Here is a 27,288-nt window from a genome sequence, read left to right on the forward strand (position 1 = left end):
ACTTGGTTCATCCATCATCGACATCTTTATTCATTCTCCTCACTCCCGTTCTTTTCCACCTTCCGTCATTGTCTCTCTTTTGAGTCGTTCCTTCCGGGGTCGCCGTTCATCATGAAGTCCGTCTCTTTGCTCACAGCATCTATGCTGTTGGGCTACACCTCCGCCGAGGTTCACAAGCTCAAGCTCAACAAGGTCTCCCTTGATGAGCAGCTGGTAAGTACACCATCCAGGCAACTGTCGGCCTTGTATTCAGCTCAGCTCTTCTTCTAACTCGGAATCGCTGACCTATTGAATGAAGTCCACTCATAACATCGATGCCCATGTTCGCGCGCTGGGTCAGAAGTACATGGGCATTCGCCCCAACATCCACAATGAACTGCTCCAGGAAACCCCGATCAACGACCTGAGCCGTCACGATGTTCTTGTCGATAACTTCATGAACGCCCAGTGTAAGTCCCTATTCCATTGGTCTCCAGGGTGAGTGGCTGCTTATCGTCTTCCGTAACAGACTTCTCCGAAATCGAGCTTGGTACCCCTCCCCAGACGTTCAAGGTTGTTTTGGACACTGGTAGCTCCAACCTCTGGGTGCCTTCTTCGGAGTGTGGCTCCATTGCCTGCTACCTTCACAACAAGTACGAGTCGTCTTCGTCTAGCACGTACAAGAAGAATGGAAGCGAGTTCGCCATCCGCTACGGCTCTGGCAGTCTCAGCGGCTTTGTTTCCCAGGACACACTCACCATCGGTGACCTGACCATCAAGGAACAGGACTTTGCCGAGGCAACTCAGGAGCCTGGCCTGGCCTTCGCTTTCGGCCGGTTCGACGGCATTCTCGGATTGGGTTATGATACCATTTCCGTCAACAAGATCGTCCCACCCTTCTACAACATGCTGAAGCAGGGACTTCTGGACGAGCCCGTCTTTGCTTTCTACCTTGGCGATGCCAACAAGGAGGGCGATAGCTCCGAGGCCACCTTCGGTGGTGTTGACAAGAGCCACTACACTGGTGAGCTGATCAAGATCCCTCTTCGCCGCAAGGCCTACTGGGAGGTCGACCTCGACTCCATTGCCCTTGGTGATGACGTTGCCGAGCTGGAGAACACTGGTGTCATCCTTGACACCGGTACTTCCCTCATTGCTCTCCCCTCCAGCCTTGCTGAGATGATGTAAGTTCCTCGGGTGAATTGTCCACGGATATGATGCTAATAGTTGCACAGCAACGCCCAGATTGGTGCCAAGAAGGGCTGGACTGGTCAGTACACCATTGACTGTGCCAAGCGCTCCTCTCTGCCCGATGTGACCTTTGCCTTGAGCGGCCACAACTTCACCATCAGTGCTTTTGACTACACCCTTGAGACCCAGGGCTCTTGCATCAGTGCCTTCATGGGCATGGACTTCCCCGAGCCTGTTGGTCCTCTGGCCATTCTGGGTGACTCCTTCCTGCGCAAGTGGTACAGCGTCTATGATCTTGGCAACAGTGCCGTTGGTCTCGCTAAGGCCAAGTAAACGATGGGTTCATGAAGCGTATTCTCATGGTATGTACGCAAGAAGGAGGGGATGATATCGCATATATTAGCTCGACCCCCTAGCGCGCAGTAATCATTGTTATTATGTTATGGTTCAAGAGATGGGTCAAATTCGAACCCAGTTGTTGCTTTAGTCCAGGCTCTTCCCCACAGATCAATGTGTACTGCCGTGACTAGTTTCGTAATCATCGTGTATGAATTTATACCAGTACAATGAAAGCACAATCAGATCGTGTTGAGATAGAGCATCTTACAGGAGAGTTCGTTGGTCTTTGTTTTCTTTGTGCAACTGAATGATGACGAGGTCTGGGCCGGGAGCCGGTGGTTTTGACGGAAACCCGAGAGTCTCGCCCCCCCCCCCCCCCCGCACAGGCCAATTCCAAGTTCGAAGGTCAGCCAAGCGGCTGATGGACCGACGCTTGGCACAACCACACCCAGTGTCAACCACTCTCTCTTCCCTCCCAGCTCTTTGCCGCTGCTGCTGCTGCTGCTTGCTGGAAAACTTGCTACTGCTCCTCTTCCTCCAGCTATTTTTTGGGGGCGTTCTTCTTGCTCCATCTCCCCCACCCACTTCCACTCACTTCCTTCACCACTGACCAGACTTGACTAGCCTACTCAGTACTTCCTTCCCACTCTCGTGACCTCTCCTCCTACTTTCCCCTTCCACCTGCCCCCCCTCATGCAGCTTTCTTGTTCCTGATCGCATCCCCAATTACCACCCTCTTTCATCATCATCAATCCTCGTATTCTGGTCATAGATTATCCTTTTGACACTCGTCTTGCTAGCCTTCTCCAACCGTGGTTTGTGTTTCGTCGCGTTCGATTCGCGTGGCGAACCATTTGCGACCAGCTGATCCATAGAACTGACCGCGGTTGTCTTTCATTCAACCCCCATCTTTTGACCATCACAGCTTCGGAGCCCTTTCTTTGTGCTTTCGGGTTCGACCTTCTACCTGCCTACCCACCTACCTGAATAGTACATATAGTACGGATCCGAGCAATCGTCTCCCCGTCGCGTCTCTGGATCACAACAGAACCCCAGTTTACTCCGATCCTTCCCTCCTGCCTCCATCTTTCTACAGCGGCTGCAGCGGTTATTGAAGGCGTTGTCTGGGTTTTTATTGCTTCGGGCATGGCTTCCTAGTTCCTTGGCTCGATCTTTCTTCCATCGCGATTTCCGTCATCATTTGTTTTACCCACCACCCTTCCTTCCTCGACTCTCATTCCTGAGAAGGAGGGAAAAAAGGGTTGGTTGATTTCGCTACCGGACCAAGGATCGGTGTGGGCTCCAATATAAATGCTTGTTCGGTTACCATCCAGCCTTCACTACCCGATCACCGTAACGTCGTTGCTCAAACAGCCCGGCGATGCGGTGGAAAGGGAGGATGCGCTGTTCTGGTATGTCTACCAGACCACCGTCACGGAGGGTGACGGGCTGGGAAATAAAGTCGAGGTGAAGCGCAAATTTCCGACCAAGTTTGAGTCACCCGTCGATGGCGAATTGGTTCAGTGGAGGATTGCAAAAGGGGATGTCATCAATGGGCCGTATGTCACCATATTGAACTGGAAACCCACGTTTCGAGGTTCGATTGCTTTCACATCTCGGGAGCTGAGACTGACCTCATCTGCTATGTTCCAGGGTCGATTTCATGGTGGTCGATGAACCATGTGCTCACGAGGTTCAGTTCGGGGGACTTTGCGCAGAGTGTGGGAAGGATATGACTGCGTATGGATCCTAAGCGCGCGTAAACGTTAGGCTATCGACGGATTGCTAATGTTTGAGTGATAGATCCACCTACAACTCGGATTTCCAAGATGTCATGCGCGCGACGATCCCGGTGACCCACGAAAACACAGGTCTGACCGTGAGCGAGAGAGAGGCGACGCGGGTGGAAGAGGATGCAAAGCGCAGCTTGTTGTTAAATCGGAAGCTGTCCCTTGTGGTCGATTTGGACCAGACGATCATCCAAGCAACCGTTGACCCAACGGTGAGGGAATGGATGGAAGATAAAGACAATCCAAATCACAAGGCTGTCAGCGATGTCCGCGTGTTTCAGCTGGTCGAGAATGACCCGGGAGCGCGTGGAGTATGGTACTATGTCAAGTTGCGGCCCGGGCTGGAGTCCTTCCTGCATAACATCTCGGAGATGTTTGAGCTGCATATCTACACCATGGGCACTCGGTCTTATGCGCAACATATTGCTGCTATCATTGATCCCGATCGTAAGCTGTTTGGAGATCGCATTCTGAGTCGAGACGAGAGCGGTAGTCTCACAGCCAAGAATTTACATCGGTTGTTCCCTGTGGATACTAAGATGGTGGTCATCATCGATGACCGCGGGGACGTTTGGCGCTGGAGTCCCAATCTCATCAAGGTCGTGCCGTATGACTTCTTCGTCGGCATTGGCGATATCAACTCCAGCTTCCTGCCCAAAAAGCAGGAACTGGTCTCTCCAAGCACGCCGGGCGAGAAGTCTGCGGCCAAGTCAGTAAAAGTATTGCCCCGTGAGCACAATGCTAATGGAGCTACGTCCAGAGCAGGGGATCAGCCGGAGATGTCAACATTGGAGCAGCTAGTGACAATGGGCGGAGGAGACGACCCTCGCCTACTGCAGGAACAGAGCGATGCACAAAATGAGACGATCATGCATCAAGTCGAAGATCGACCGTTGTTACAGAAGCAGAAGGAATTGGATGCAGAGGAAGACGCCGCTGAAAGTAGTGATTCATCAAGTAGCATGGACGACTCACCGGAGATCAACAAACACCGACATCTTCTTCTGGAGGACAACGACCGGGAGCTGTTTGATCTGGAGGTTCGTCTTGAGCAGGTGCACCGCAACTTTTTCGACGAGTATGACCGGCGGAGATCACGAGCGCTGGGAGGACGAGTGGCAGCTTTGCGCGGCGAGAAGACACCCTCAAAGGACAAGGACGTCGACTTGAAGCTAGTTCCCGACGTCAAAGACATTATGCCGGCCATTAAACGCCGTGTTCTCAGCGGTGTTGTTTTGACCTTCACAGGAGTACTTCCCCTTGGCACAGATACACACAACGCGGACATCTCGCTTTGGTCCAAGAGTTTTGGTGCGACCATCAGTACGAAGATCAATTCAAGGGTGACCCATCTCGTGGCCGGACGGAACCGCACGGCTAAGGTTCGAGCTGCAACGCGGTACCCCAACATCAAAATCGTGAGGACGCATTGGTTGAGTGACTGCTTAACACAATGGAAGCGTTTAGACGAGAAGCCATATCTCCTGCCTGTGCACCCAGATGATCGCGAGCCGCCAATTTCGCCAGGCCAGGAAATGGAGAGTTCTTGGCTGTCATCTGAGGAAGGGACGGGGGTCGCTGGCACGGAGGAGGACGAGCCTGAAATGACGGCCGATATCTTGCAATCGTCTGGGTTGACCGAGATGTCGCCTATTGGGTATGACGCCGATCAACAAGCCGCAATTCACGAGGAATTGAAAGAGTTTCTAGGCAGTGACGACGAGAGCGAGAGTGACAGCGATGCCTCCTTCATGGAAGATGCTCCCACAACGGCGCCCAGCAAGAAGCGAAAGCGTCCGGAGGATACAGAAGATGAGGACGAGGGAGGAGATGACAACGGAGACACGGCGCAAGATGCCGGACCCCCCCATGGCTCGCGACTCGCGCAGCGGATTCGGCGGGTGTATGAGCGGCCCGGCACCGCACTCTCCCAGGCAGTGTCTAGTGCAGCAAACTCGGAATCGCCCAGCAGTGAACCGGAGGTGCAGGCCGATGCGCCTTCGGGATCGCAACCAGCGGACACGATGCCGGCTCCGGAAGAAGAGGATGATGAGCTCGAACGGGAGATGATGGCGGCGTTTGAAGATGGTGATTACGACGCGACGGCCGAGGAGAAGATCGCGGAAGAGAACGGTTGACATTCGTTAGCTAGACGTTGTCTTTGTTCTGTGTGGATAGGCTAGCGGTCATACTACGCTGTTGTCATCGTTGATAGGAGCATTTTTGATTCGAGATCATGCTGGCAAGGCATAGCGAGGGCGTTTGTGCGCGATTCCGTCTACGAGGGGGTCAAACTTCATGGGGGTGTGACATAGGACTCAGGTATAGGGTTTAGGTTTTTCGAATTTGAATGTGTATTTGGATTGAATAAGGTATCGGCATTAATGTAAACTGAGTGTCTTTCGCAGATGGACATATAACTATCGACCAGTAGGAAGAGAAAGAGAAAGACTTAAGAAAGGGAAGAAAATTGAATATGAATACACTTAAGGTAGATTGTTCATACACCAGAGCAGCCAATAAGTCAAGTCATGCAATCATCTCACATCCATCATATCAATGCGAAACATCAAGATCCAAGTCATCCAATCATAGACATCACCAGCATTCTCTCACCCGTCCTCCTCGCACAACTTCAAATTATACTATGTAGAGTACTAGGTAGGTTCCCCAACAAGAAAGGAACCATAAAAAATAAAGAAAAATCATCGATAAATATCCCTATGCACCTGCCACGACATGATCATCATCCACGCATAGAAGATGGTATTAATCAATTCGAACGCAAACGCCGTTCTCCAGCAATTACCTAAAGACCAAGTCAAGATTAGCCAGTCGCTCATTGAAACGTTTTTGGGTTGCGGAACACCACCACCACCACCAAGAACAAAATAAAAACATCCGAATAAACTGGCTTTTTTTTTTTTTTTTCAAAGGGTTTGCAAGGGGGGAACTGGGCCGACATACAGATCGTACTCTCGGTCAACCACGCCAAGGTCTGGAGATTATCGCCGGTGGGGTGGTTTTTCACGAGGATAAAATTCCGGCAGTTGCTGTCGACGTTGGCGACGACGCCGTACATCTGCAGGCTCGTCTCGATCAACCCGGTCAGCCACAGGGCGAAGAGGATGAAACTGCCCACGAGGATGATGCCCGGGAGGAGGAAGCGTTGGGCCGTGAGGACGTAGATTAGGATGATGAAGAAGAGGCCGAGGGCGGAGGTGACGGTCATGTAGGGGAAGAGCCTTTTTTTTGTTGTTGTTAGTTGGTTTTGGGAGAGGGGGGGGGGCTGTGGGTTTTGGGCCGGGGGCTGTGTGGCCTGCCTGCACACTCACCATGGGATATCCAGATGGAGCTCGTTCTGGACGGACATGAACCAGGCGAAGATCCCCAGACAGATGGCGTTGGCGGATAAGACGATGATTAACCAGATGTTGAGCTGGAGTTCGGGCCAGTGGTAGCGCCGGCGTCGGTAGATGCGGACGCCTGCCATTTTTGGGGGGGGCGGCGCTTTTCTCCACGAGCAGCTTTGGTGGTGGTGGTGGTGGTGGTGGGTTCTAGTAACTTAGTGGATGTGATGGATGGTTGCTCAGACTCTTAGTGCAGTGGTAGGCTGGGAGGTGTGTTGTTGGTGGAGAATCGTGTTGATATATGAGTTGATGCTGGGGTTGATATTGTCATATGTTGGTCGTTGGAGGGCTGGGTTGAATTGGGTTGCGTTTGTTGCATTCGAATCGAACAATACACAGATTGCGAGGTTTGATCGTCTGGTAGGTTATATGATGAAACAGTCTTGCGATATATTTAGCTCCTCCAGTAGTTGCGCACACGCTGACCGCTGCTCAGCTCTCCACCCCAGCTTCAGATGATGATGACGGTGTGTGGAGTATACTTCAAGGGCAGCAATAGGGCTGCGGGCCACCTCAGTCAGTCAGGCAGAAACCGCCCACTTTCCCTTGCAGGGCATTCGATTCGATGGGGGTAAGGTCCAGACTCCGTGGTTGTCGGTGCATGGAACGTCGGTCTGGATAGGCGTCACCGAGTAGTTACTGTGGAATGATGGATGGGAAAGTGGGCGAGAGTCAATTGGGCTGTTGTGATGATGATGATGTTGTTGTTGTTGATACGGAGTACTTGTTGCGTCGTTGGGCGGGAGTGGGCCGGTAGCTTGGATTTGCAGGTGCAGTAACAATAACAATCGCCAAACTTAATACCATTCAATCAAACAATCTGTTTCAAGACAGCAGAAGTGTCAAGAGACTAGCTCATTCTTTGGCGTCGGAATTGCAGAAAGGTGAAAAGCAGGAAATGAGGGACAGACAGATCGGGTTTGATCGAAGCATGTGGAATTCGGGTGGCTGGAAATTCGGTGGCAGGGGATTTGGCGCTTAAGTTAGCTTAAGCCTTCCGGTCCAGTGCGGAGAAACTCCATCTATAAACATTTTCGATCTCCAACAAAACACATACACAGACCAATAGTTTTATCAAAGTCATTATCATTGCATTTCATGTCAGTCTAACCTTTTCTCTATAGTATACAGAGACTATAATCTATGTCAGATATAAGTCTTTCGTTCTACAACAGGGTATCACCCAGAGCGCTGCGCACCAGCGAGCAGCCCGTGCGGATCGTGTCGCTGGCGCCCGCTTCCTCCAGACTGGGGTTGACTTCCACCAGGTCCATCGCCACCAGGTTGCCGGTCTCGTGCACACACTCGGCGATGAAGTCGCCCTCGCGGAGAGTCAATCCACCGCGCACAGGGGTGCCCGTGCTGGGCGCCCACTGGGGGTCCAGAGCATCGACGTCGAACGACAGGTGAATGGGAGTGTCGTTACCCACGTGCGCCAGCGCCATCTCCACCACGCGACCGATACCATAGCTGTGGAGTTCATGTCAGACGAAAACGAACCAACCACCCAGAAGAGCAGACTTACCGATCCACATCGTGCATGCTGAAGGCCTTGATGCCGTGCTCGCGCAGCAACTGCTTCTCGCCGCGGTCGACGTCCCGCAGACCAATGTATACCAGCTTGCGGGTGTTGACAATGTGCTCATCCTTCAACCAGCCGAAGATGTCGGGACGCTCCTCGCGGGCCAGGCGCGTCAGGAAGGCCATGGGCATGCCGTGGATGTTGCCGCTGGGGCTCATCTCGGGCACGTTGATGTCGGCGTGGGCATCGACCCAGATGACCGCCATCTCGCGGCCCAGACGCTCGCGGATGGCCTTGGCGGTGCCGGAGATGGTGCCGATGGCGATGGAGTGGTCACCACCCAGGGTCAGCACGAACTTGCCCTCCTTGGCGTGCTCGTAGACCTGGTTGCTCAGCGCCTCGGTCACCGCGCTCACCGCCCGGGGCTTCTTCATGCCGCGGTGGTCGGGGTCCTCCGTGGGCATCTTGTCCTCGTAGTAGTGGACCTTGTCGTCATAGTGCAGCTCGTAGCCCAGGTCGTCGCGCAGTTGATCGAGAAGTCCGGCTTGGACGAGGGCCATGGGAGCAGCCTCGACGCCCATCTTGCACTAAATTTCGTCACAGCGTTCCCGGTCAGTCTTGCTGTTGCTTGCGCCGCCCGCTAGACTCCGCGTAGATCGGCGGCGGCGGCGGCGGCGGCGGGACTAGAGGGGAAACGTACCTGACCGCCATTGAAGCCAACGGCCACTACACCCAGCTCGTTGGGCTTGGAGAGGAAGCGCTGGCGAATAGTGGAGGGAGAAGTCATTGTGTATGTGAGAGATGAGGAGGGAGATAAGCGTCGTAGGACAAGTAAGAGGGAAGGAGAGAGAGGCGTGAAAAAGAAAGAAAAAAAAGTTCTAGAAGAGCGGGACCCGCGCTGATGAGATAAGATCAAATCAAGAATCGGGTGGGGAATCAACTGGAGCCGGGCAAGGAACGGGTGGACCACGGGCAACAACAACAACAACCAGGGCAGAGCAAGAAGCAGAGTGAGAGGCAGAGGAAGCGGAGGGATACTGAGAAAGATTTCAAGGAGGTGACGAACAGTGAGATGATGAGGAAGAAGTCAAAGAACTTCACAAAGGCAGGGGGTATCGGAGCAGTTTATAAAACCTGGCCAAAGAGTGGTCGTGGGGCATTGTGATCGCTAAGACCTGCTTTTAGGGATCAGGACTTCCCCTAAGTACAGGTCGAGGAGAGATGCCCGCCTCGGCCTTTCCAAAACATCTCCACCCCCCTTTCTATTAGCAATCGTTTTCGGACTCCGGTCATTCTCGGGCTGGCTTACAGCTATTATCTTACTGATAAGGACAGATCACTCAGGTTTGTAAGTTGTGGTTAAATCCGACGGGTATCATCATTATCGTCGTCATGCATGAGCGGGCTCAGCTCCGCGGACTCAGCTCCGATCTAGGATCTAGCTACTCTGTCTCCGTACATACGCACTGGACTCGTACATCGGCACTACTATACATCTATTTCGCTCCCTCCAGGATCAGTTCCCGCAATATTGTATCAGCCTTGGGCGCCTCCACCCGCCCTTTCTCTCCCATGCGCATCATCTGTCCTACAAACCAACCCAGTTTGCCCAGTTGGTTCTTCTGTCGAATCTGCTCAACCATCGATGGGTTCAGTGCAATAGCTGCCTCCGCCAATGCGATGTATGCCTCCCGCGACAAAGGCCGCAGCAACAGATTCTCTTCCTCGAGCAGCTGCGGGATCGAGCGCTGATCCCCGTCAAACACCAGAGCCAGCACCTGCTTGGCCGTGGGACCAGTGATGAGCTTTCGTTGCAGATGGTCAAGCAAAGAGGCCAGAGAATCGGCGGGGACGGGCTGTGAGTCCCAAGCCAGTTCCGCCTTGGTCAAGAGGCCGCCCAGTTCGTGCAACACCCAATTGCCAGCCAGGCGCGCCAGTGCCTGCTGCGTCTTCGAGTCCGTTTCCGGGTGCTGTTGACGCAGGAGGTCCACGACATCCTGATAGTATTCTAGTCGAGCACCGTCGTCCAGCTCTACAAGTGGCTTGGCATCTTCAATGGTCAGCCCATATTCCGCTCCGGTCAATAGACTGAGAAGCGCATCAGAGCCTGTTGGCAGTGTCCGTCTGAGCTCCGAGATCAAATCCTCCCCAATATAGACCGGAGGGAGATCAGGATCCGGCATATAGCGGTAGTCAACCTCTCCTTCCTTGCCACGCAATCTGCGCGTCTCAGTGCTGCCGATGGTCCAGCCACGGGTTTCACCTTCAACCACACCACCGCTCTCCAAGACAGCTATCTGGCGATTCTTCTCGGCGATAATGGCGTCCTCGACGGCCTTGAAGCTGCTAAGGTTCTTGATCTCCGTACGCTGTCCCAGACCTCCGATCCCGCCATACTGATGGTTACCGGCAACGTCGCCCCTTTGACGGATGGAGACATTAACATCCGCCCGCAAGCCACCCAATTCCATACCAGTTATAACCGCACTGCAGGATTGTAGGATCGACTGAATCTTTCGCACACAGGCCGCCGCGGTGGCCGGCGTGTGAATCTGGGGCATTGTAATGATCTCGATGAGCGGGTGGGAGACTCTGTTGAAGTCGAGCAACTGCGTCGAGGGAGGGTACTCCTGAGACTTGGCCGTATCCTGTTCCATCTGAATCTGCTTAATGCCGATGCGCACGTGGTCTCCATCCTCCGGGGCGATTCCGTCATGATGGAAGAGATCCACATAACCATTCTTCGCCAAGGGTTCTGCAGGGCATTAGTCCGCTGACGGCAAAAGCTGCAGCTTGCGTGACCGTCTTACCATAGTATTGCGTGATTTGATACCCGGCCGGCTGGTCTTGATAGAAGTAGTGCTTTCGATCGAACTTGCTGACGGGCTGGATGTCACAATTGAGAGCAATGGCGGCGCGCAGGGCGGGGAGGAGGGTTGCGATTTGAAATTCCTGATCAATTATCAGGTGTCAGTGGTTTGATGTGGTGAGCATGTGGTAAAGGAGTAGAACAAACCGGTTGACTGCCGGGAAAGGCGAGATCGAAGAGGGCTACATTGGAGTTGGGGAGTTCCGCCGATGAGGTCGGCGCTTCTATTCAAGGCGAGGCTCAGTCGACTGTAAGTCCTTGAGATAACGAGTTCACCTACTGGAAAAAAGTTTGGCCTCGGTGTTCAGCTGCGCGTGGATCTCAATTCCCACTGTCAACTCCCATTTTTGGCGGGATGCTTCCTCGTCCTCGCGAGTCTGTCGTTTACGCGCCCTGAGCGATTTGGCGTCCTGTTTGAGCTGCTTGCGCAGGGGAACCCGGTCTGTTGACTCAGGGACTGCCGTAGTCTGAAGGGATCGTCGGGGAGAAGCGAGGGTGGCGGAAGGGAGAAGGGATTGTTGAAGCTGTTGCTGCGGCGAGCGGCGGAGATGAAGGCATTGCGGGCAAGTGAAGGAACGAGTGGCTCGCGGCCCTTGGCGCAGCCATGGTCGCAACATGGCGCTCTGGCAGAGAGTAGGAAATAATGGCTGCGTTGACGCAGATAACTCACTTTTCGGTCAGTGGTCAGTGGCTAGTGATGGGGACTGAATGGAGAGATTGGCACCAATTGGTGGTTCTTTCAGTCAGTTGGAAGAAGATAGACGAAGCAACGACGATACACGATAACTACCGTACTTTACAATAAGTTACAGCGGGTATAATACAGTAAGGCCGACGGCGGTGGACAACTCACCGCTTAATTAACAATGCAGATAATTTTTCCTTGGAATGAAGTCTTTCAATCCAGAGCTTCCGATTCGCGATGCACTGGAAACTGGAGAGAAGAAGTGTGTGTGGGAGCAACGCCTTGCTGCATGTCATGCTACAGAATGCAGCGTCGGCCTCGCAGTGCAGTGGAGTTGAAACCCCACCAATACAGTCCCAGTCCCAGCTTTGCAGCGTCACTTTATCACCATCCCTCATCAACAACATCATCATCTTGAGAGATGAAGTGACATAGCTGGAGGGGGGAGATAGCACAATAGAGGGGTCAAGGAAGAAGGAGGGGTGTGTGTTCGTGGCCATCAGAGCAGACTCAGCAACGAGTCGCCATGAGCCAGCGCAGCAGCAACCTAAGCAGTAGAAGTACTCCGTACTGTACTCCGTAGTTGAGATGAAATGCAATGCAGATGATGAACTTCTTTCCCCCACACACCAAAAAAACTACTTGCTATTTTTCTCTTTTCTTCTTCCACCCTCCCCCTCTTCTCCTTCCTATAACCCCGTCTTCTCTTTCCAGTCCCACCGGCTTGCTATCTTTTTCTCTTCTTGTAGAAGCCATCTCTTTTAAACACGCCCATACTCCTGTTTGCCTTGACGCCCCCCTCAGCTCTATAAGCTGGAACCGCTGGGGTGGACGAATGAGAGTCGCTCCACGATCGTCGCAAACATCCAACAATCGCCTACAACGCGGTCTGATTTGATCCCTCAACTGGGGTCGACGTGTTTAAGATCTGTCTCACTTCGAGTTATTCCCTGTCACTTCCTGCCGACGGGGCGCATACGCATTTATCGGGGTCTGGAACGCTTCGCTGACGGACCATTCCTCGCATCTACATCCATCTAGATATCCATTTCTACTTACTCTACTATCCTGTCAACCTCAGAGCTACAAAACCAGTCTCGATCTTCAGCAACTTGCTGAGCATATCTCTACCCAGAAAATAGCCAAACCTTGATCTTAGAAGCAGTGCAGTCTATCGATCCTCTACACATTCTGTGCTACATTCTCGAGTTTCCCCTCCGCCCGCCGCGTCGCCTGACTGGCTCTTGTGGCCCTCCCTTGATATGCCTCCATTGTTGCCCCCTCCCACCAAATTATCTCATTCTCGAGCCTGCTAGTTGTCTCATTTTCGGCCCCGGCTTTTCCATTGCATTGCTAAAGGGTATAGTTAGTGAATAAGAGGGCTGGCTTATCATCTACTGCTCTCAGTTTCGCATCAGTGCTCTTGTGGTCGCGTTGATTTACTTCCAACATGCCACTGTATGGCTCGTCCAGTCGCTCGAAGAAGCCAAGGAAAGATGGTAGCAGTAAATCATCCACGGCTTCTGTTTTTTCGGCTACTTCTCGTGTCACAAAGGCTTCTAGAGCGTCTGGGGATCGGCCGCAAATAGCATCTCAAGATCCATCTTTGGTCTCGAAGAACACCGCTCCGAGCCCGGCAAACGTCTCGCGGACGCATACTTCTGCCAAGTCCGCCGAACCTGAGCGGACCGTTCCGAATGTTTTTGAATATCTGGACGAAGATGAGTCCACGTCAGAAGAGGATTCCTCCGAGGATGACGACTTCAGATCGCGTCGAGTGTCATACCTATCATCGTCTAGCGCCCAATCGAAGACGGCGTACGTAGGGTTAGGTCGTCAGAGCAAATTGGCCGCACTTGGTGCGGATACACGCAGTCGAACATCGTCCACCATGTCCAAGGGTTCAATTGACTCCCAACCATTGCCGACTGCCTTTGACATCGCTTCTGGTGTGCCATCATTACACAAGATGAAAAGCAAAACATCTTCTCAGAACAAGAAGCCCAACGACATCCCCGCCGGCATATCTGCAGGCTCGAGCTCGCCTGAGAAACGGAGCTTAGAGCTCAGTCCCCGACCCGATGCCTTCTATTCGCATCATTCAGCCAGCCAACACCGGCCGCCTCTGCCACCATCACCGCCACGAAGCCCGGAGGAAGATTCTCAACGACCTAATCACAAACGCAGCCGTAGCACGAAAACATCACCACCTCCCTCGGGCTACGGCCTCCTCGCCTGGCGTCTGAGCGCATCCACCGACAACCGGGAGCCTCGTCTCCCACCGCTCTATCGCCGATTTGAAGATCTAAACCATCGTGTGCTTCTGCATCTCCAGGACGAGATTGCACAGATGGAGGAAGACCTTCGTGTCCTAGATGAGTACGATCAAATGCATCGGGCGGCTACGGCCGAACAACAGGGTACCACGGTTCTCCCAGCTTCGCGACGCATGGACGTCCAGGCACAGGTTTACTCTTCCCTGCATTATCGCAAGGAAGAGCTGCTGGGCGCACTGGCCCAAAAAACCGAACAATATAGTAAGTCACAACAGACAACATTATCGTTTCCACCTCAAGAGACACTAATCGTATTCCACAGACAATGCGCTCAGTGCATACAGCCGCGTTCTGCAGACTCTTCCGCCTGCTTCAAACAAGGATATCGAAACCTACCGCACCTGGATGAACGAACGTAACCCCATTATTGCTGCAGAGACGCGCTTTCTTGACCACACTAAGGATCTGGTTTCTCTTGCCCCTCGCACGATCTCAGCTTCCTCCGCACGATCCGTGTACGCTGCAATTATCATCGCCTCTGCAGCCGTCATCCTCCCTCTACTCACTTTCAGCATGATTGCTGAATTTTCCGGTCGTCTGCTGGTGGTTGCCGTTGTAGGCGGCGCCGCTGCTGCCGTTGCCTCCACTCAATCCACGGGAGCAGACCAGCTTGTCGGCTCCCAGGATGGATGGCGATCCGCTTCATTGTATGTTTTTTATACATTGCGTGTTGTTTCGCTTTCGCTGGTGATATCATCGTACTAACTTATAACCTTAGATACTTTGGTTTCATGGCTACAGCAGCTCTATTTATTCCATAGTTTCAACAGATACAGACTTCTGGGTGTAATATCCACCAGCTTTTACCATCTTCTCATGATTTTACGAATTTTCTTGAGGCAGCGTGCTACTGACATCTTGGATTAATTCTGCTCGCAAGTATATTTTTCTTGCTTGGATTGGCACAAATTGCATGGATGTTGCTATTGATGCTTGATGATACATTCAAAACTCACTTTTGAAAGACCTCTTCCCCCGTGTTAAGCTTGCCACCACAAATCATGGTGAGGGTGTTCCCCCGGTCTTCTGTGTCCCTGATTCAATGTTCCCTTTTTTGGCTTTAGCGACTGGACTAGATGCTTTGTACGCACCGTGAATGATTGAGATGATGTATACTTAATTTTCTCCAACTGGAAGGCAATCTGCTCTTGTAAAAGGTTGTTGAGTAGTGGTGGTCAGTACATCTATACACTAATCGCATGTCAAAGTTCACCGGATCCCTGCAAGAAAGTTGTTGTATGTCATATGGGTAAAGGCTGGGGCAAGCAGACGATTCACAATTGTCATGTGTCTGCACAGAGTGAATTATACCGATTTGACTGACAGCACAGACTCAGGGTTCTAAAATAGCTTCACAACTTACCTGCCTGATTTCTCTAACACCCAGACGACCAACCATCACCTACCTCTCTGTTCTCTTCCAGTTGTTCATAATTCGTTGACCCCAACGTATTACTACTGCAACTACTTATTATCGGTGGATACCCAATTCTGTGTTACACCCTTCAGGTCTGTTCGTCTCATCACAGCCTACAACGTCCACTCAAGCTCCCAATACATCAGATCCCCCAACTCTCAATAGCTCCTCTGCACCACCAAAATTTCAAAGACCATGACCCGCACAAAAACAAAGAACAAAATGCAGAACAACGTGGAGGCCTGCTCCAAATTCAAGCCCAAGCCCAAGCCCAAGCTCCACAATGACGCTCAGGGTAACAACGGGTTTGCGTTGGGGAAGCGTCGCCTTCGAGATGCTCCAAGTGACGATGACGATGACGAGGAGATAACCAGCCTTGCCTCGAAGAATAAACAGAAGCGTGTGAGACTTCTCGAGAAGAAGAAGAACCTCCCCGTAGCGATCGTCGTCTCTGCCCCCGAACTCCAAATCCGCGTGGCCTTCACCTTCGCCGAGTTGTGTGCTGCTACCGACGATACTCCAAACGATGCCGACCACGCGCAATTCGACAGGTTCATGGCCAAAGTGCATGACACGGTCGAGGGCTTCACAGAGGAGGACTACATCATCTACTGGGAGTACGGGAACGTGCAGACCAAGTACAAGGTGACGAACCCCAGCTCGTGGCGTGCCGCTATGCTGGAGATGCGGGGCGGTGGCAGTTTTACCGTTGAGATGAAGCCGAAGCAGGAGGCAAGTATGTTATTGGATTCTTTAATATCTCTTTCTCTCTCCCTCCCTCTCTCTGGGAGTAAAATGGTATGAGAACTATCTGGCTGACGTGACTTCCAGGAGACGCGCCGTTTCTAGCTCACCGGCAGGCAAAGACAGAAGACGATAGTATTGTCTATCGCTTGATGATTCGCAGTGATGAACAGTCTCCTTATAAGAACATTCAGTGTGGGGATTCTGGGGCAGCTCTACTTCCACTGGCGAAGAGAGATCGTGTCGCCGCACGGATTCCTGACGGGTATTGCTCTGATGATTCGCTCGGTTCAAGCTCCCCGGTTATTCGCACCACCAACAATGGACAGATGATCAATTCGGATAGGTCTACAGCCTTTGCAAACAGGGAGGTATAACTCTGGATGCAGTGGTGCCAAGATGGAATTTTGTATCTGGTCTGGGACATGGATGATGGTACGTGGGAAGATTAGGAGAGAGAGCTACAGTGTATTCGCTGTTGGATGTTTGTCTTTTTTTCTTTCGTCTCGAGGACAGATGGGTCTTTTGATTTTTAAGGGACCTCTCAATTCATTTCGTGACAGTCGATAAAAGAAAGACTTCTACTGATTTGTGAGTGCTCTTGAGTGATAGTAAAATGCTCACGTGTTATGTTGTATCGCGGTAGGCCCAGCTCGATCTGGATTAACTTTATCTTCTCCATCTTCAGCTTCTCCATCTTCCTCAACTGCACCATTTCATTTGAAGATAAGACAACGTATGAGGTCTACCAGCCTTACTGTTCCTTCAGCTCTTCCACATGGGAAGTCACAATGTGATCGTCGAACGTTGCACTGCAATTGGTCCATGTCCACAGTGCTAAAGATAGCGCATCCTTTAGGCAGAGTAACCGGAGTCTAGTCATGACCGGCGCTGTCAACTTAGCGAGGCTGCAGCTGCTCGAATATATTAATCGTCTATTTCTAATTCTCGGAATCTCCCCCTTCACAGACTTCTCTTTCGCTCTCCGACCCTTAGAGTCGAAAATGCCCGCCATATCGAACTCAACATATGGAGCCCCTACCACCGTCCGACGGCGCATAGCCCAAACCAAGAGATCTCGAGCAGGCTGTCGCACTTGCCGGTAAGCTCGAACATGCCGGCCACAACCCCGTCCAATCGTACGCTAAAGATCATCACACTCGGTCCGTCAGTCTCCGCAAAGTCAAATGTGACGAAGCTCCTGGGGCTTGTCAACGATGCGTGTCGACCGGCCGAGTCTGCGATGGCTATGATATGCACCGGTTGCCTGCGGCCACGGGCAGCAAGACCATTGGTGCTGTAGAGCCGCGCCTCCCAGCCTCGATCTCCAGTAACCTATTCAGAGCAATGACATCGGACGAGCGAAGGTGCTTCTCCTACTTCCAGAACCGCGAGATCCCCGCAAATCTGATGTTTTTCGATTCGGCCCTATGGAAGCGGCTCGTGCTGCAGATGGCCCAGGCGGAACCCGCCGTATATCATGCCATGATCGCTTTGAGTGCCGTGCACATGGATACGGAGATCAAGGATGTCTTAGTGTTACACCCCGAGGTACCGCCGGACAGTGTCTTCCACCTCTTTGCCCTCGAGCAACTGGGGCGCTCCTACGCCCTGCTACAACAGCGCTGTAGCTCCCAGGACCCGCAGATCCTCCAGATCACTTTAGTGACTTGCCTGCTATACACCCTGTTCGACATGATCCAGGGCCAGTACGAAACGGCATACACGCATATGCAGAACGGCGTGCGGATCCTCAAGGATGTTGGGCCGTTCAAGCGCCAGCAGGACCCCTACACGGCGAATGACCTCCCGGTCGACGGATGCCTGGTCGCGGGCTTTTCCTTCCTCGACATCGGCTTCATCCACTTCGACTTCGACGGACCGCCCCGCGTGCACCTCAACGAGGGTCAAGACTTCGAGCGGACCATCCTCGCCCGACAGGGGTATATCAGCAGCCTGCAGGAAGGACGACAGGCGTACAACATCATCGCCAGCGCGCTCTCCCAGTTCCTCCCACAAGCCTGGCATCTCTCGGACGCCGACATCGCCGCCCAGTACCAGCGGCTCCAGCCGCAGCAGATCCTCCTCCTCTCGCAGACCGGCCGCATGCTCCGGGTCTTCGAGGCCTACGCCGCGCGATCGGCCGGCCGTCTGCCCGCGCCCGAGCAACAGAGCCTGGACATGCTCATCTACCACATCCACGCCTTCCTCCTGGGCCTCAGGATCTGCCTCTTGGGCAGCAACCGCGCCGCCCGCGCCGCCTACACGGCAGACTTTGCCGCCTTGCTCGCCGAAACCGAAGCCCTCATGGCCCGCGTCCCCGACCAGCCCAGCGTCACCCTGGACCTCGGCGTCCTCCCGCCCCTCCACCTCATCTCCACCTTCTGCCCTGACTACCGCCTGCGCCTGCAGGCCTTCCGCCTTCTGCAGACCTGGCCGCACCGCGAGGGCCCCTTCGATTCCGACCTGACCGCCGGCCTGGCCATGGAGCGCATGCGCAAGGAGTTGACGCTCATGCGCGCGACCGACTACGCCCACTCGGGCTATTACTACTACAACGACAGCAGCAGCAGCAGCAGCAGAAGCAGCAACTACGACGGTGACTCCAGCGATATGACGACGCCGTCGCCACCAGCCGGCGAGAAACCACTGACTCCTGCGGAGATTGAGGAGCTTCTCGCTGCTCTCTCCGGGGAGGTGCACCGCTTCTTCAATACGGTGGACGCGCCAGCCGTCGCGACTCGGTGGGCTTGCTTCCGTATCTTCATGGAGAGTGACCAGACTATCATGAACAATATCGGGTGTGCTGTTGCTGTCGATGCGCTCCATGAGGAAATCGCGGGCTGATTGTCTCAAAACTGAGAGCGTGGGTTTACGAACACATACAAGTGCGTGAGTATTAATGCGATCCATTAATCAGAGGTGGGGTGAAAGCTTGGATACTGCTCGAAGTCACTAGCCAGCTTTTAATTACTGTAATATGTCCGTTTCCCAGATCCAGAATGAGCGGAGTTCCAGGCCGGGACCGGAGTATCCTGACTTCAGAAACGAGCATTCGAAGGCTTAGTACTTAGAACGGTATAATATTCTCGTTGAGGGAGGGTTTACATTAGCTAAGCTCGGATAAGTAGTCTCAAAAATCAAGCCGAGTCGCAGTGAAAAAGTACCGGGGGGAATTCGATAAGGAAGACATTGTAGAAGAAGAAAGAGAAAAGGAATACAAAAGTGAACCCATCCAAAGTCAGACAGCCATCCCGTGGAATATACGAGTTTTTTTTGTCTCCCAGCATTGTCCCCTGTTTCCTCTTCTTCTCCGCGAAATCTAAGAGAATAAGCCGCGAGGAAGAAAGATGGAAATATTCAAGGAGAAGAAAAGAAAAGCAGTGGAAAGACTCCAGAAAATTGATGATGAGGAAAAAAAAAGAAAAAAAAACAGAAATTTAATTATCATCTTCGCTGCGTTCATGAAAGTGAAGGTCTTTTCAAAGAACATGATTCCTGCAATTTAAAACGAGTTATACATCGGGTTGCGGGTGCTGGTTTTCTTTGCCTAATATGCCGGGTGTAGAGCAAGCCACGTGAATGTCGAGGGGCTAGCTGCGTGAAAGGGGAGGATAAAACGACATTGCCACATGATTCTTCATTCCCGTCACCAAGATCTCATCTACTCATGAGGACGCCGGGGTTCCGTTCGGCTTCGGGGTCGGCGTTTTGCCTGACGGCTGGGGTGTTGTGGAGCTGGGCCGGTTTTGCGCATTGGCCGCTAGCTGAGCCTTGTTTCGATCCATCACAACAGCCTGCTCAGCAGCACTCCGCGCGTACGTAGCCGCAGCGGCTGAGTTCGAATAGCCCCCTGCTGGTGGCGGGGCCTGATTAGACGGGTTGTTGCCGTGATGAGGTGGCTGTTGCTGTTGTGGTTGAGGCGGCTGTTGTGGTTGCTGCTGATGCGGCTGCTGTTGCTGCTGCGGTATGTATCGCTGTGGTGCTTGCTGGGGATTCGTCGGCCCCGGAGGTATACTGTATGAGGCTCTCGGGGTTGCGCTAGGCGTCGTATAAGGGGGTTTTTGAGGAGATGCGCTCCGGCCGGCTGCCTGGGACGCGTGGTAAGATCCGGGCTGTCCAGGCCGAGGAGTGTAAGGTTGGGGGGATGTCTGAGCGGGAGGAGGACCCTGTGGTCCTGCATATGGATGGTAGCCATTCTGCCCTGGGCGTTGCTGATACGGTGTGCTAGGGTTGCCTTGGTTAAATTGAGGTGCCGGTTGGGAATAGCCGGGATAATAGCCAGGCCTTTGCTGAGGAGTCGCTGGCGGGCGGCCTCCCGCATACTGCTGCGGCGATGCTGAAGTATACGGGGCAGATGTCGAGTTTTGTCTTCCTGCAAAGTAGGGTTGAGCTGCTTGTATGTTGCCTTGAGGTTGAGCTCGTGTATTAGCGCCATACGCTCGTTGGTTGTACTGGGCCTGGTAGCTGGCAGCTCGGCTAGGTGTGGAAGTTCGATTTGCAGGAATAGCAGACGCGCGCTCCTGCTGCATGGTGTAGTCATCCTTCTCCATCGTCCCTTGGTAATCGACACCCTCAATCAGAATTTTCTGGCTGATATTGAGATCAGCTAATTGATCGCCGTCCAGCTTGGCAACAGCATATGGTGGAAGAGTCGAGACAAGCGCCGCTAGACTCGATTTAAGTGTCTCGTAAACGCTTCGCTCCTCATCCGATGGCGCGTCATTCGATCCAGGTCTTGGTGCGACATCAACGGGATCTATCCCATGGATTGCACCACTTGCGGGTGCCAAGCTGCGAATCTTTTGATACGAACTGAGAGTCTCTAGAAGCTCGGAGACATCACGCAGTAGGTCATCCATCTCCCGAGAGTCTTCGTCAATAGACTCACCCGAGGTCTTTTTGCTCTGGGTGATGCTATCTGTCAAGTCCTCTGGGTTGAATGATTTCACCATCTCCTCTAAAGCGCTCTCATCGAGCTCGCCTATATTGCCCGGCTGCACGGTTGATACGTCATTCTCATCTTCTGGGATTGCCATCGAGACAAGTGTGTACAGGCGTCTAGCTCCACGCTTACTCCACCATACCAGGTCTTTCGAGTCGGCTTGAACAACAGAACCTGAACTATCGAACGATGGGGCAAAGGAAGAATATACACCTTGCCAGAGCGCAATATCTTCGTCTGTAGATGGCATAGGGTCATCGGGAAGCTTTTCGTCCTCGTGGTGCTCTGAAGACTGCTTCTGACGGCGACTCCAAAAGGAGGGTGATGAAGTGACCCCACCGTACTGCAGCCAAGAGCCAGCAGGAAGTCTTGCAAGACAATAGTTGTTGCGGTCACCCAGAAATGATTTGTAATTCGTGATGGATTCGAACGGGTCGATCCAGCCACCTGAAGCATTACGAGGAGTAGTTCCCGTTTTGCGCGGTGCTTCTAACTGAGGCAACGTTGCACATGGTGCAAAGACCTCGCCGAAAGTTCTTTTGGGTTGGTTTGATTTCGCTTCCAAAATGATCGGTACCACCTTTGTGGCTGTGATCCCGTTCGGAAGGCCGCCCTCAGGCAAGGGCGCCTGCACCTCGACGTACTTGTCCGCGCCTGGATCATCTGATTGTAGTGGGACCTTGACGGTCTTCTGTAGACTCGAGTAGAGCTGTTTCGGGTTTGCCGGATTTCCAAACAAGGTCAGAACCGCGCTTTCATTCCGGATTTCAACGTTGGACGCAGTGGTTTTGATCGGGGCTTCACCATCCTCTGATGCTTCGGTTTTGACAGTGGTCTGGCTCATCTGTGCTTGACGAACCAAGCTATTCAGGAGCTTCTTGAAAGCAGCAATGCGATTGACGGTTTCCGTAAGTGGGGTTCCGTCGGCAGGCGCAGCAGTCGCCTGGGCTTTGTTTCTCTCAATCACTGCTGCAGAGGCCCTTTCGATGTCGCTCAAGAACTCCGAGAGGGTGTTATAGCGATCTGACGCGACCCGAGCTTGTATACTCGAGCTTTCATCCTTATCACCCGAGACCTTTGCGCGCTTCGAACGGGGCTTCGCCGGCGACGATGGCAACGGACAGGATAGAAGATGTAAATCCGAATCGTTTCTGAATGAAGGTAATGATCAGTCATCTCTCTTTGGTTAATCACCAAGTGGGCTTAGCGCTCACTTGCTCAGAATCTCCACCAGGTTTCGCAAAGTCTCCTGCAGTTTGGCTCGTTCTTGCGATTGCGCCGCAGCGGCAGTGGCATCCTGGGCGGCCTTGTCGTCGTGACTCGAGACACGCTTTCGCTTGCCCGGTGTTGCCAACGTGGATGGCTCAGGACTGTTGGGAGGTTGTTCGCCATTTGTGGCCGGCACTGCGGCCGTCCCTCCGCCTTCATCGGCACTCATGACGAATCAGTTGCGCCGCGATCCAAGTATTTTCTCGAGACGGCAATTTGAGGGATCGGGGCAGTTTCCCTTCAAGTTGTTTGATTGTTTGTTTGTGGGTTCTTGCTCACTTGAGAAAGTGTTGAATGTTAGAGGACACGGGATATTTAGAGCGCGAGGAGAGTGGACTTTTGATCCCTTGACCGGATTGAATCGACGATGAGCGTTGTAAATAAAGAGCAAAATGGAGGAAATGGGAAGTTAATGAGTCGATGATTGAGCGGTTCAGAGTCTTCGAAGTGGATGCGCCAATGGAGATTGACTGGACCGATTTAAGGAATAGTGCGCAAGCAGGGGAGGATCGGGACAGTACTCGACGCATATGCCCGCGCTACCGCGTAAGGTAAATTGAACCAAAGTGGGTGTAGGGGATTTTCGGCGCCAGTACGGAGTACGGTACGTACAAACTGCAGACGGGAAGAGTGGATGGTGGTTTAGCTTGGCAAAAGAAAAACAAAAAAAAAAAAAAGAAGAGCACGACTGCGGGAATCAAAGGATGAATTCTGGCTCCATTGAGAGAAAGAGAGAGAGTTAACAGAGGATCGACAGAAAGACCGAACAGATAGACGGACGGACAGTGAGGAAAGAGAGTGAGGGAGGGAGAGAGCAGAGCGAGAGCGAGAGCGAAAGCGAGTCTCCGCCCGCCGCCCTCGGGACTTCTGCGCGTGACAGTATTGATCACGTGATATTGGTATTTTTCCCCAATGGGATCCTCCATCCAAATCCATGTGCTTTGCGCTTTCTGAAAGTTCCACTCGGCTTCAAAGTTGCCTCCTTCACCTTCGCTCAGATAAGCAACACTCGCTTCACGGCTACTACTGTTATAGCTCAACTCGATGACCTTTCTTCATGGATGTCATCGGTCGTCAATTATGTGTCGAGCTGCTCGAGAGCTTTCTCTCTGAGAGCGGCGCAATTGCCCAACAGCTGTACATCACCGAAGGTACCCAACAATTGAAGAAGAAAATTCCGTAACCTATGCTGAAGCCTTTCCCTCTACAGGTGCCATACTATAACGGCTACCGCTGTACCTTACCCCCTATTAATCCCACATTGGCCTGTCCTATCCCAAGATATGGTCTATCAATTCGGTACATACACATACACCGCAAGCTCGGATCTACAACCGATGCATCCGATCAAAGCTCCCAATCAGTGCCTCAAGAACCGGGCACTCCTTTGCCATGGCTGACTCCTCGGTTTTGGAGGAATCTACGTCTCCAGTCATCCTTGAATCAAGCTTTCGTTGATCCGCGTGCGGATGATGAGCTGGCCAACACCGACTCCTCCAGGTCGACCGTCGCAAGCGCTGCACAAAACGGGGAAACTACAGACAGAACCCAACGCTCGGACAGAGGAGCATCGGGTATACGGATGGATGATTCTTCTGAAGAGTATGGGTACGACGCACCAGGTCAGATTGGGACCGAATCCACCCTCCGGTCGACGCCTCTCTCTTCTGCGAATCGTGATGGACTGGACATCGACCGGCCAGACACTGTTCAAGACTCGACTAAAAATACCAGAGCAAACCCCCACAGACAGGCCAAACGCCTGAAACGTTCCAATCCGTGGGGTTATGCGCCTGATCTTACTTCTACAGAGTACCTAATCCTCTCGATCTATAAGGCACACGACCCAGAGAATCGTCATTGGGCGTGTGGAGAAATTGATGATCTCCAGCTTAAATACAGTCAGGCGGCCATGTCACACTACAAAGCCTTCCACCGCATAACATTACAGGAGATTGTCGCAGACTACATACTGAATTTGAACCCCCTATTGGACCAATTTGGCGTACAATGCAAGGAACTCTTGGATCCTAGTCCGCAGCACCTCTCCCAGTACTCATGGAAGCTCAAAGCACTACGTGAGAAACTGGAGCGTGTTTTTTCCGAAGCCATTATCGAAAAACTGGCCTCACGAGGATATGCTGCCGCCGATGTGGTGACGTGGGCCTGGGTGCTTAAAAGCGAAACACCATATGAAGCTTGTCTTCGAATTTTACTAGCCGATGCCGATCAATATTCAGCGCAAAGCTCTCCGTCCGGGAGAGTTCCGCCATTCATTCCGCTACTCATTCTACGCCAGGGTCTCGACGTCAGAACGTTCAGATTACTCCTTCATTACTCTCTGGACCTCCTCACCGGCCAATATGTTCGACTCCCAAATAACCTCTCGCAGGACACAACGACCAAACGAATTTCCAATGAGAAAATCGTCTTCGGTACAACAAAGCCGCTGATCAATTTTGAAATGTGCTCAACCTTCGTTATTCGCTTGCTACACCATGCTCGTCAACTGTGGCCGGAGGCCCAACTTGCCATTATCCAGGCTTTTGCATTCTATTTGAATACGCTGAAGAAGAGTCGCCCAAGATTAACGTTTTCTGAGGATAAACTCCATGCGCTAGTGGTCGACCGGTGTAATACAGTACTTCGCCTACTTTCTCTTCCCTCTCGACGTGAGCCATTTTTATCTGTTTCGTTCCAGCAGCGTGCACAGCTTGAGCTTCTCCGAGCTATGGCTGCATTCCAGCCGGCCCTGCCGGTCACGAAACGGGGCTACCAAAGTCTGGTCGTCGTACAGCTTGCTCATAAGAAGACAGAAGCCGAGCGCCAATCCGCGGAACTCAAGGCCCCGTCGTGGCCGCCTTGGAAGGAAGATAAGATAGGGTACGACGTCGATCGGGGACTCCAAGGCAGGAAAAGTCGCGCGATGCGAGTGCTGGATCAAAAGCTAGAGGCGGGATATTCTTCCTCTGCATGGGATAATATGTCTCGTATCCTAGCAGGCTGGGACACAGACGGAAGCCCAACAATCCAAACCCGGTCCTTCGGGCTGTCTCGACCGGAAATTCTAGGCCGTTTTCCCGCCCACTCCGACCATTACAAGCTTTGGGAAGCACGAATTCGTGCTACAAGAACTGTCCGGGAAGCCTGGGCCTGTTTTCTTTCTTATCAGGAAAAGGGGTTGCGTCCGCATGGTGCTATATACGCAGCGATGGCGGAAAAGTTGATACATCGCAACCGAACTAGTAGCAGCGACAACAATAGCATGGCTCTACCAGGTGATGGACTAGAGGTTTTCCCGGAACCTTTATCCGCCAGAGACCTGATCTATGTGCCCTCTGAACCACCTACCTTGAACAATCTTCTGCATATGATGCTCTCTCAGGGTATCCGGCCATCCGGTCGGTTTCTTGCCTTGCTTCTAAGACATGCACCAACTTTTCATGCCGGGCTGGAGTATCTTTGTTGCAGCAATTTGACGGATGAGCAGCTTGGGGCTTTGTGTATTGATTGGGGAAGCGACTTCCGTCATCCCAATTGGCTCAAGACGGGACTGAACGAGCTGTCGGATTACCTTGTCGCTTCGTTCGTCAAGTTCCTCTGCAGCTTTGCCAATCGAACTTATTTACCCGTGCTACAGCCTACCCTGCCTCCCTCGGATCTATTTCCTTTGCGGTTGGAAGGAAAAAGGATGTTGGAGCCACTAGTCTTCCAGATGAGAAAAGAGCGACTTATTCCCTCTAACGGTCATCACAGGACGCTGCCTCATGCTATTGACCTTTTACGGGCGCGAGCCTCAAAGCCGCCACAAGCGTGGATCTATCTTCTGTCTGCCGTGATCGAGCGCAGCCCGCATAGATCCAGCGCTCCCGTTAAGCCGGTGGTGGCTTGGTTCAAAGCTCAGCTGCTCATGAGATGGATGGACCACCGCCAGATCGACACTGGCCTGGAAGGATTCAATATACTCTGTCAGGCATTCTCACGCGTCCTGATGATTAGGAAATATCATGCTGTTATGGAAGAGGGGATGGACATTGTTAGCAGGATGGCATTATCAGGTCAACTCAGTCTGCATGGTCTGGTCCTGCCACGACCTGAAGATGTGGTATCATCTGGCCTCGATTTTCTGAAGCAACAGTTTGACAAGTGCGTTCTCGGGGACCCGCATCTTTCCTCACTTTTCGAGCACAGTTCCTCGACAATTCAGCTTGTCACCGACGCACAGGTGATTTTACCGCCGATGTTTCATGTTCCATCTCCTGCGATTCTCCATCTCTTTGTTCGCACCCTTGGGATTGCTGAAGACTCGGATGGATTGCTAAGCCTCTTGCGGTGGATGAAGCAGCACGAACTTTCTTTGAAGGAGAAGTATGACCAGCTTTCAAATGGAGATCAGCTGATGCGCCGTGTCATAGTAGCCTTTCGAGTGTTCTTAGAAGGATCTAGGAAGGTCCGGAGCACCTCGGTTCAGCAGGAAGGCGGTGATCACACCGATTTTACAAGGTTGGAATTTTCCGATTCCCATTTACAGGAGGCCTATGAAATCATTACTTCTTCGAAGGTCTGGGGTTCTTGGCCGACTGATGATGAGTTCAAGAAGTACATAGCGCAGTGAGAACAACTGCATGGAGGCGCATGGTGAGGACGCATCGCTGCAGGTCGGCGATCATTATGCCAGCGCTATTCATCTCCAATGTAAATTACCCATTCTGAATATAGCTAGACCTCTGTGTGACTACTTCTAGAGACTACGTCGGACAAACAAATGAAGTACTGAACTTTCACCAAAAAA

The 27,288-nt window shown here is 52.5% G+C and overlaps 9 protein-coding genes across 9 annotated transcripts; 5 read left to right on the plus strand and 4 right to left on the minus strand.

Moving 5' to 3' along the window:
• Window positions 1–309: 309 nt before the first annotated feature.
• Window positions 310–1,782, plus strand: BO95DRAFT_443451 (pepsin-like aspartic protease). The gene is made up of 3 exons (XM_025586666.1): window positions 310–449; window positions 509–1,163; window positions 1,215–1,782. The coding sequence occupies exons 1-3, from the start codon at window positions 347–349 to the stop codon at window positions 1,501–1,503; spliced, it is 1,047 nt and encodes a 348-aa protein (XP_025441524.1). The 5' UTR covers window positions 310–346; the 3' UTR covers window positions 1,504–1,782.
• A 695-nt stretch (window positions 1,783–2,477) lies between these two features.
• On the plus strand, window positions 2,478–5,516 carry fcpA (protein-serine/threonine phosphatase). The gene is made up of 3 exons (XM_025580645.1): window positions 2,478–3,068; window positions 3,163–3,249; window positions 3,313–5,516. Exons 1-3 carry the CDS (start codon window positions 2,821–2,823, stop codon window positions 5,435–5,437), a joined length of 2,460 nt encoding a protein of 819 aa, XP_025441525.1. The 5' UTR covers window positions 2,478–2,820; the 3' UTR covers window positions 5,438–5,516.
• Window positions 5,517–5,978: 462 nt separating this feature from the next.
• BO95DRAFT_151559 (uncharacterized protein) lies at window positions 5,979–7,171 on the minus strand. Its single transcript, XM_025580646.1, has 3 exons — window positions 6,635–7,171; window positions 6,267–6,544; window positions 5,979–6,108 (listed from the first exon to the last, which is right to left on the minus strand). Exons 1-3 carry the CDS (start codon window positions 6,790–6,792, stop codon window positions 6,005–6,007), a joined length of 540 nt encoding a protein of 179 aa, XP_025441526.1. The 5' UTR covers window positions 6,793–7,171; the 3' UTR covers window positions 5,979–6,004.
• Window positions 7,172–7,788: 617 nt separating this feature from the next.
• On the minus strand, window positions 7,789–9,309 carry BO95DRAFT_443454 (arginase). Its single transcript, XM_025586667.1, has 3 exons — window positions 8,932–9,309; window positions 8,235–8,818; window positions 7,789–8,179 (listed from the first exon to the last, which is right to left on the minus strand). Exons 1-3 carry the CDS (start codon window positions 9,016–9,018, stop codon window positions 7,876–7,878), a joined length of 975 nt encoding a protein of 324 aa, XP_025441527.1. The 5' UTR covers window positions 9,019–9,309; the 3' UTR covers window positions 7,789–7,875.
• Window positions 9,310–9,727: 418 nt separating this feature from the next.
• Window positions 9,728–11,838, minus strand: BO95DRAFT_473981 (glutamyl-tRNA(Gln) amidotransferase subunit PET112; the record flags this gene model as incomplete). The annotated part of the gene is made up of 4 exons (XM_025589763.1): window positions 11,381–11,838; window positions 11,248–11,324; window positions 11,042–11,183; window positions 9,728–10,986 (listed from the first exon to the last, which is right to left on the minus strand). The coding sequence occupies exons 1-4, from the start codon at window positions 11,715–11,717 to the stop codon at window positions 9,728–9,730; spliced, it is 1,815 nt and encodes a 604-aa protein (XP_025441528.1). The 5' UTR covers window positions 11,718–11,838.
• Window positions 11,839–13,217: 1,379 nt separating this feature from the next.
• On the plus strand, window positions 13,218–15,228 carry BO95DRAFT_414970 (uncharacterized protein). Its single transcript, XM_025584333.1, has 3 exons — window positions 13,218–14,322; window positions 14,384–14,768; window positions 14,840–15,228. Exons 1-3 carry the CDS (start codon window positions 13,236–13,238, stop codon window positions 14,880–14,882), a joined length of 1,515 nt encoding a protein of 504 aa, XP_025441529.1. The 5' UTR covers window positions 13,218–13,235; the 3' UTR covers window positions 14,883–15,228.
• Window positions 15,229–17,319: 2,091 nt separating this feature from the next.
• On the plus strand, window positions 17,320–18,811 carry BO95DRAFT_344965 (Zn(II)2Cys6 transcription factor; the record flags this gene model as incomplete). Its single annotated transcript, XM_025581983.1, has 2 exons — window positions 17,320–17,384; window positions 17,455–18,811. Coding segments are annotated over 2 exons (1,422 nt in total), but the record flags the coding sequence as incomplete, so codon positions are not given.
• Window positions 18,812–19,950: 1,139 nt separating this feature from the next.
• Window positions 19,951–22,665, minus strand: BO95DRAFT_464323 (uncharacterized protein; the record flags this gene model as incomplete). Its single annotated transcript, XM_025589050.1, has 2 exons — window positions 19,951–22,378; window positions 22,442–22,665. The coding sequence occupies 2 exons, from the start codon at window positions 22,663–22,665 to the stop codon at window positions 19,951–19,953; spliced, it is 2,652 nt and encodes an 883-aa protein (XP_025441531.1).
• A 783-nt stretch (window positions 22,666–23,448) lies between these two features.
• Window positions 23,449–27,255, plus strand: BO95DRAFT_514968 (uncharacterized protein). The gene is made up of 2 exons (XM_025591715.1): window positions 23,449–23,647; window positions 23,707–27,255. Exons 1-2 carry the CDS (start codon window positions 23,558–23,560, stop codon window positions 27,109–27,111), a joined length of 3,495 nt encoding a protein of 1,164 aa, XP_025441532.1. The 5' UTR covers window positions 23,449–23,557; the 3' UTR covers window positions 27,112–27,255.
• The last annotated feature ends 33 nt before the right edge of the window (window positions 27,256–27,288 follow it).

The sequence above is a fragment of the Aspergillus brunneoviolaceus genome (assembly GCF_003184695.1).
Source record: "Aspergillus brunneoviolaceus CBS 621.78 unplaced genomic scaffold BO95scaffold_39, whole genome shotgun sequence".
Taxonomy (NCBI): Eukaryota; Fungi; Ascomycota; class Eurotiomycetes; order Eurotiales; family Aspergillaceae; genus Aspergillus; species Aspergillus brunneoviolaceus.

Excerpts from the sequence above, each read along its gene's own strand:
- BO95DRAFT_151559 (XM_025580646.1), bottom strand. The coding sequence starts at position 6,792 with ATGGCAGGCGTCCGCATCTACCGACGCCGGCGCTACCACTGGCCCGAA. Across the intron at positions 6,545-6,634 it reads CTCCATCTGGATATCCCATG|GCTCTTCCCCTACATGACCG; the intron begins GTGAGTGTGCAG and ends AACAAAAAAAAG. Across the intron at positions 6,109-6,266 it reads GTTGACCGAGAGTACGATCT|GTAATTGCTGGAGAACGGCG; the intron begins GTATGTCGGCCC and ends CTTGGTCTTTAG.
- BO95DRAFT_443451 (XM_025586666.1), top strand. The coding sequence starts at position 347 with ATGGGCATTCGCCCCAACATCCACAATGAACTGCTCCAGGAAACCCCG. Across the intron at positions 450-508 it reads TAACTTCATGAACGCCCAGT|ACTTCTCCGAAATCGAGCTT; the intron begins GTAAGTCCCTAT and ends CTTCCGTAACAG. Across the intron at positions 1,164-1,214 it reads TCCAGCCTTGCTGAGATGAT|CAACGCCCAGATTGGTGCCA; the intron begins GTAAGTTCCTCG and ends ATAGTTGCACAG.
- BO95DRAFT_514968 (XM_025591715.1), top strand. The coding sequence starts at position 23,558 with ATGTCATCGGTCGTCAATTATGTGTCGAGCTGCTCGAGAGCTTTCTCT. Across the intron at positions 23,648-23,706 it reads ACAGCTGTACATCACCGAAG|GTGCCATACTATAACGGCTA; the intron begins GTACCCAACAAT and ends TTCCCTCTACAG.
- fcpA (XM_025580645.1), top strand. The coding sequence starts at position 2,821 with ATGCTTGTTCGGTTACCATCCAGCCTTCACTACCCGATCACCGTAACG. Across the intron at positions 3,069-3,162 it reads GGGGATGTCATCAATGGGCC|GGTCGATTTCATGGTGGTCG; the intron begins GTATGTCACCAT and ends GCTATGTTCCAG. Across the intron at positions 3,250-3,312 it reads TGTGGGAAGGATATGACTGC|ATCCACCTACAACTCGGATT; the intron begins GTATGGATCCTA and ends TTTGAGTGATAG.
- BO95DRAFT_414970 (XM_025584333.1), top strand. The coding sequence starts at position 13,236 with ATGCCACTGTATGGCTCGTCCAGTCGCTCGAAGAAGCCAAGGAAAGAT. Across the intron at positions 14,323-14,383 it reads CCAAAAAACCGAACAATATA|ACAATGCGCTCAGTGCATAC; the intron begins GTAAGTCACAAC and ends CGTATTCCACAG. Across the intron at positions 14,769-14,839 it reads GGATGGCGATCCGCTTCATT|ATACTTTGGTTTCATGGCTA; the intron begins GTATGTTTTTTA and ends TTATAACCTTAG.
- BO95DRAFT_443454 (XM_025586667.1), bottom strand. The coding sequence starts at position 9,018 with ATGACTTCTCCCTCCACTATTCGCCAGCGCTTCCTCTCCAAGCCCAAC. Across the intron at positions 8,819-8,931 it reads TTGGCTTCAATGGCGGTCAG|TGCAAGATGGGCGTCGAGGC; the intron begins GTACGTTTCCCC and ends GACGAAATTTAG. Across the intron at positions 8,180-8,234 it reads AGCATGCACGATGTGGATCG|CTATGGTATCGGTCGCGTGG; the intron begins GTAAGTCTGCTC and ends TGAACTCCACAG.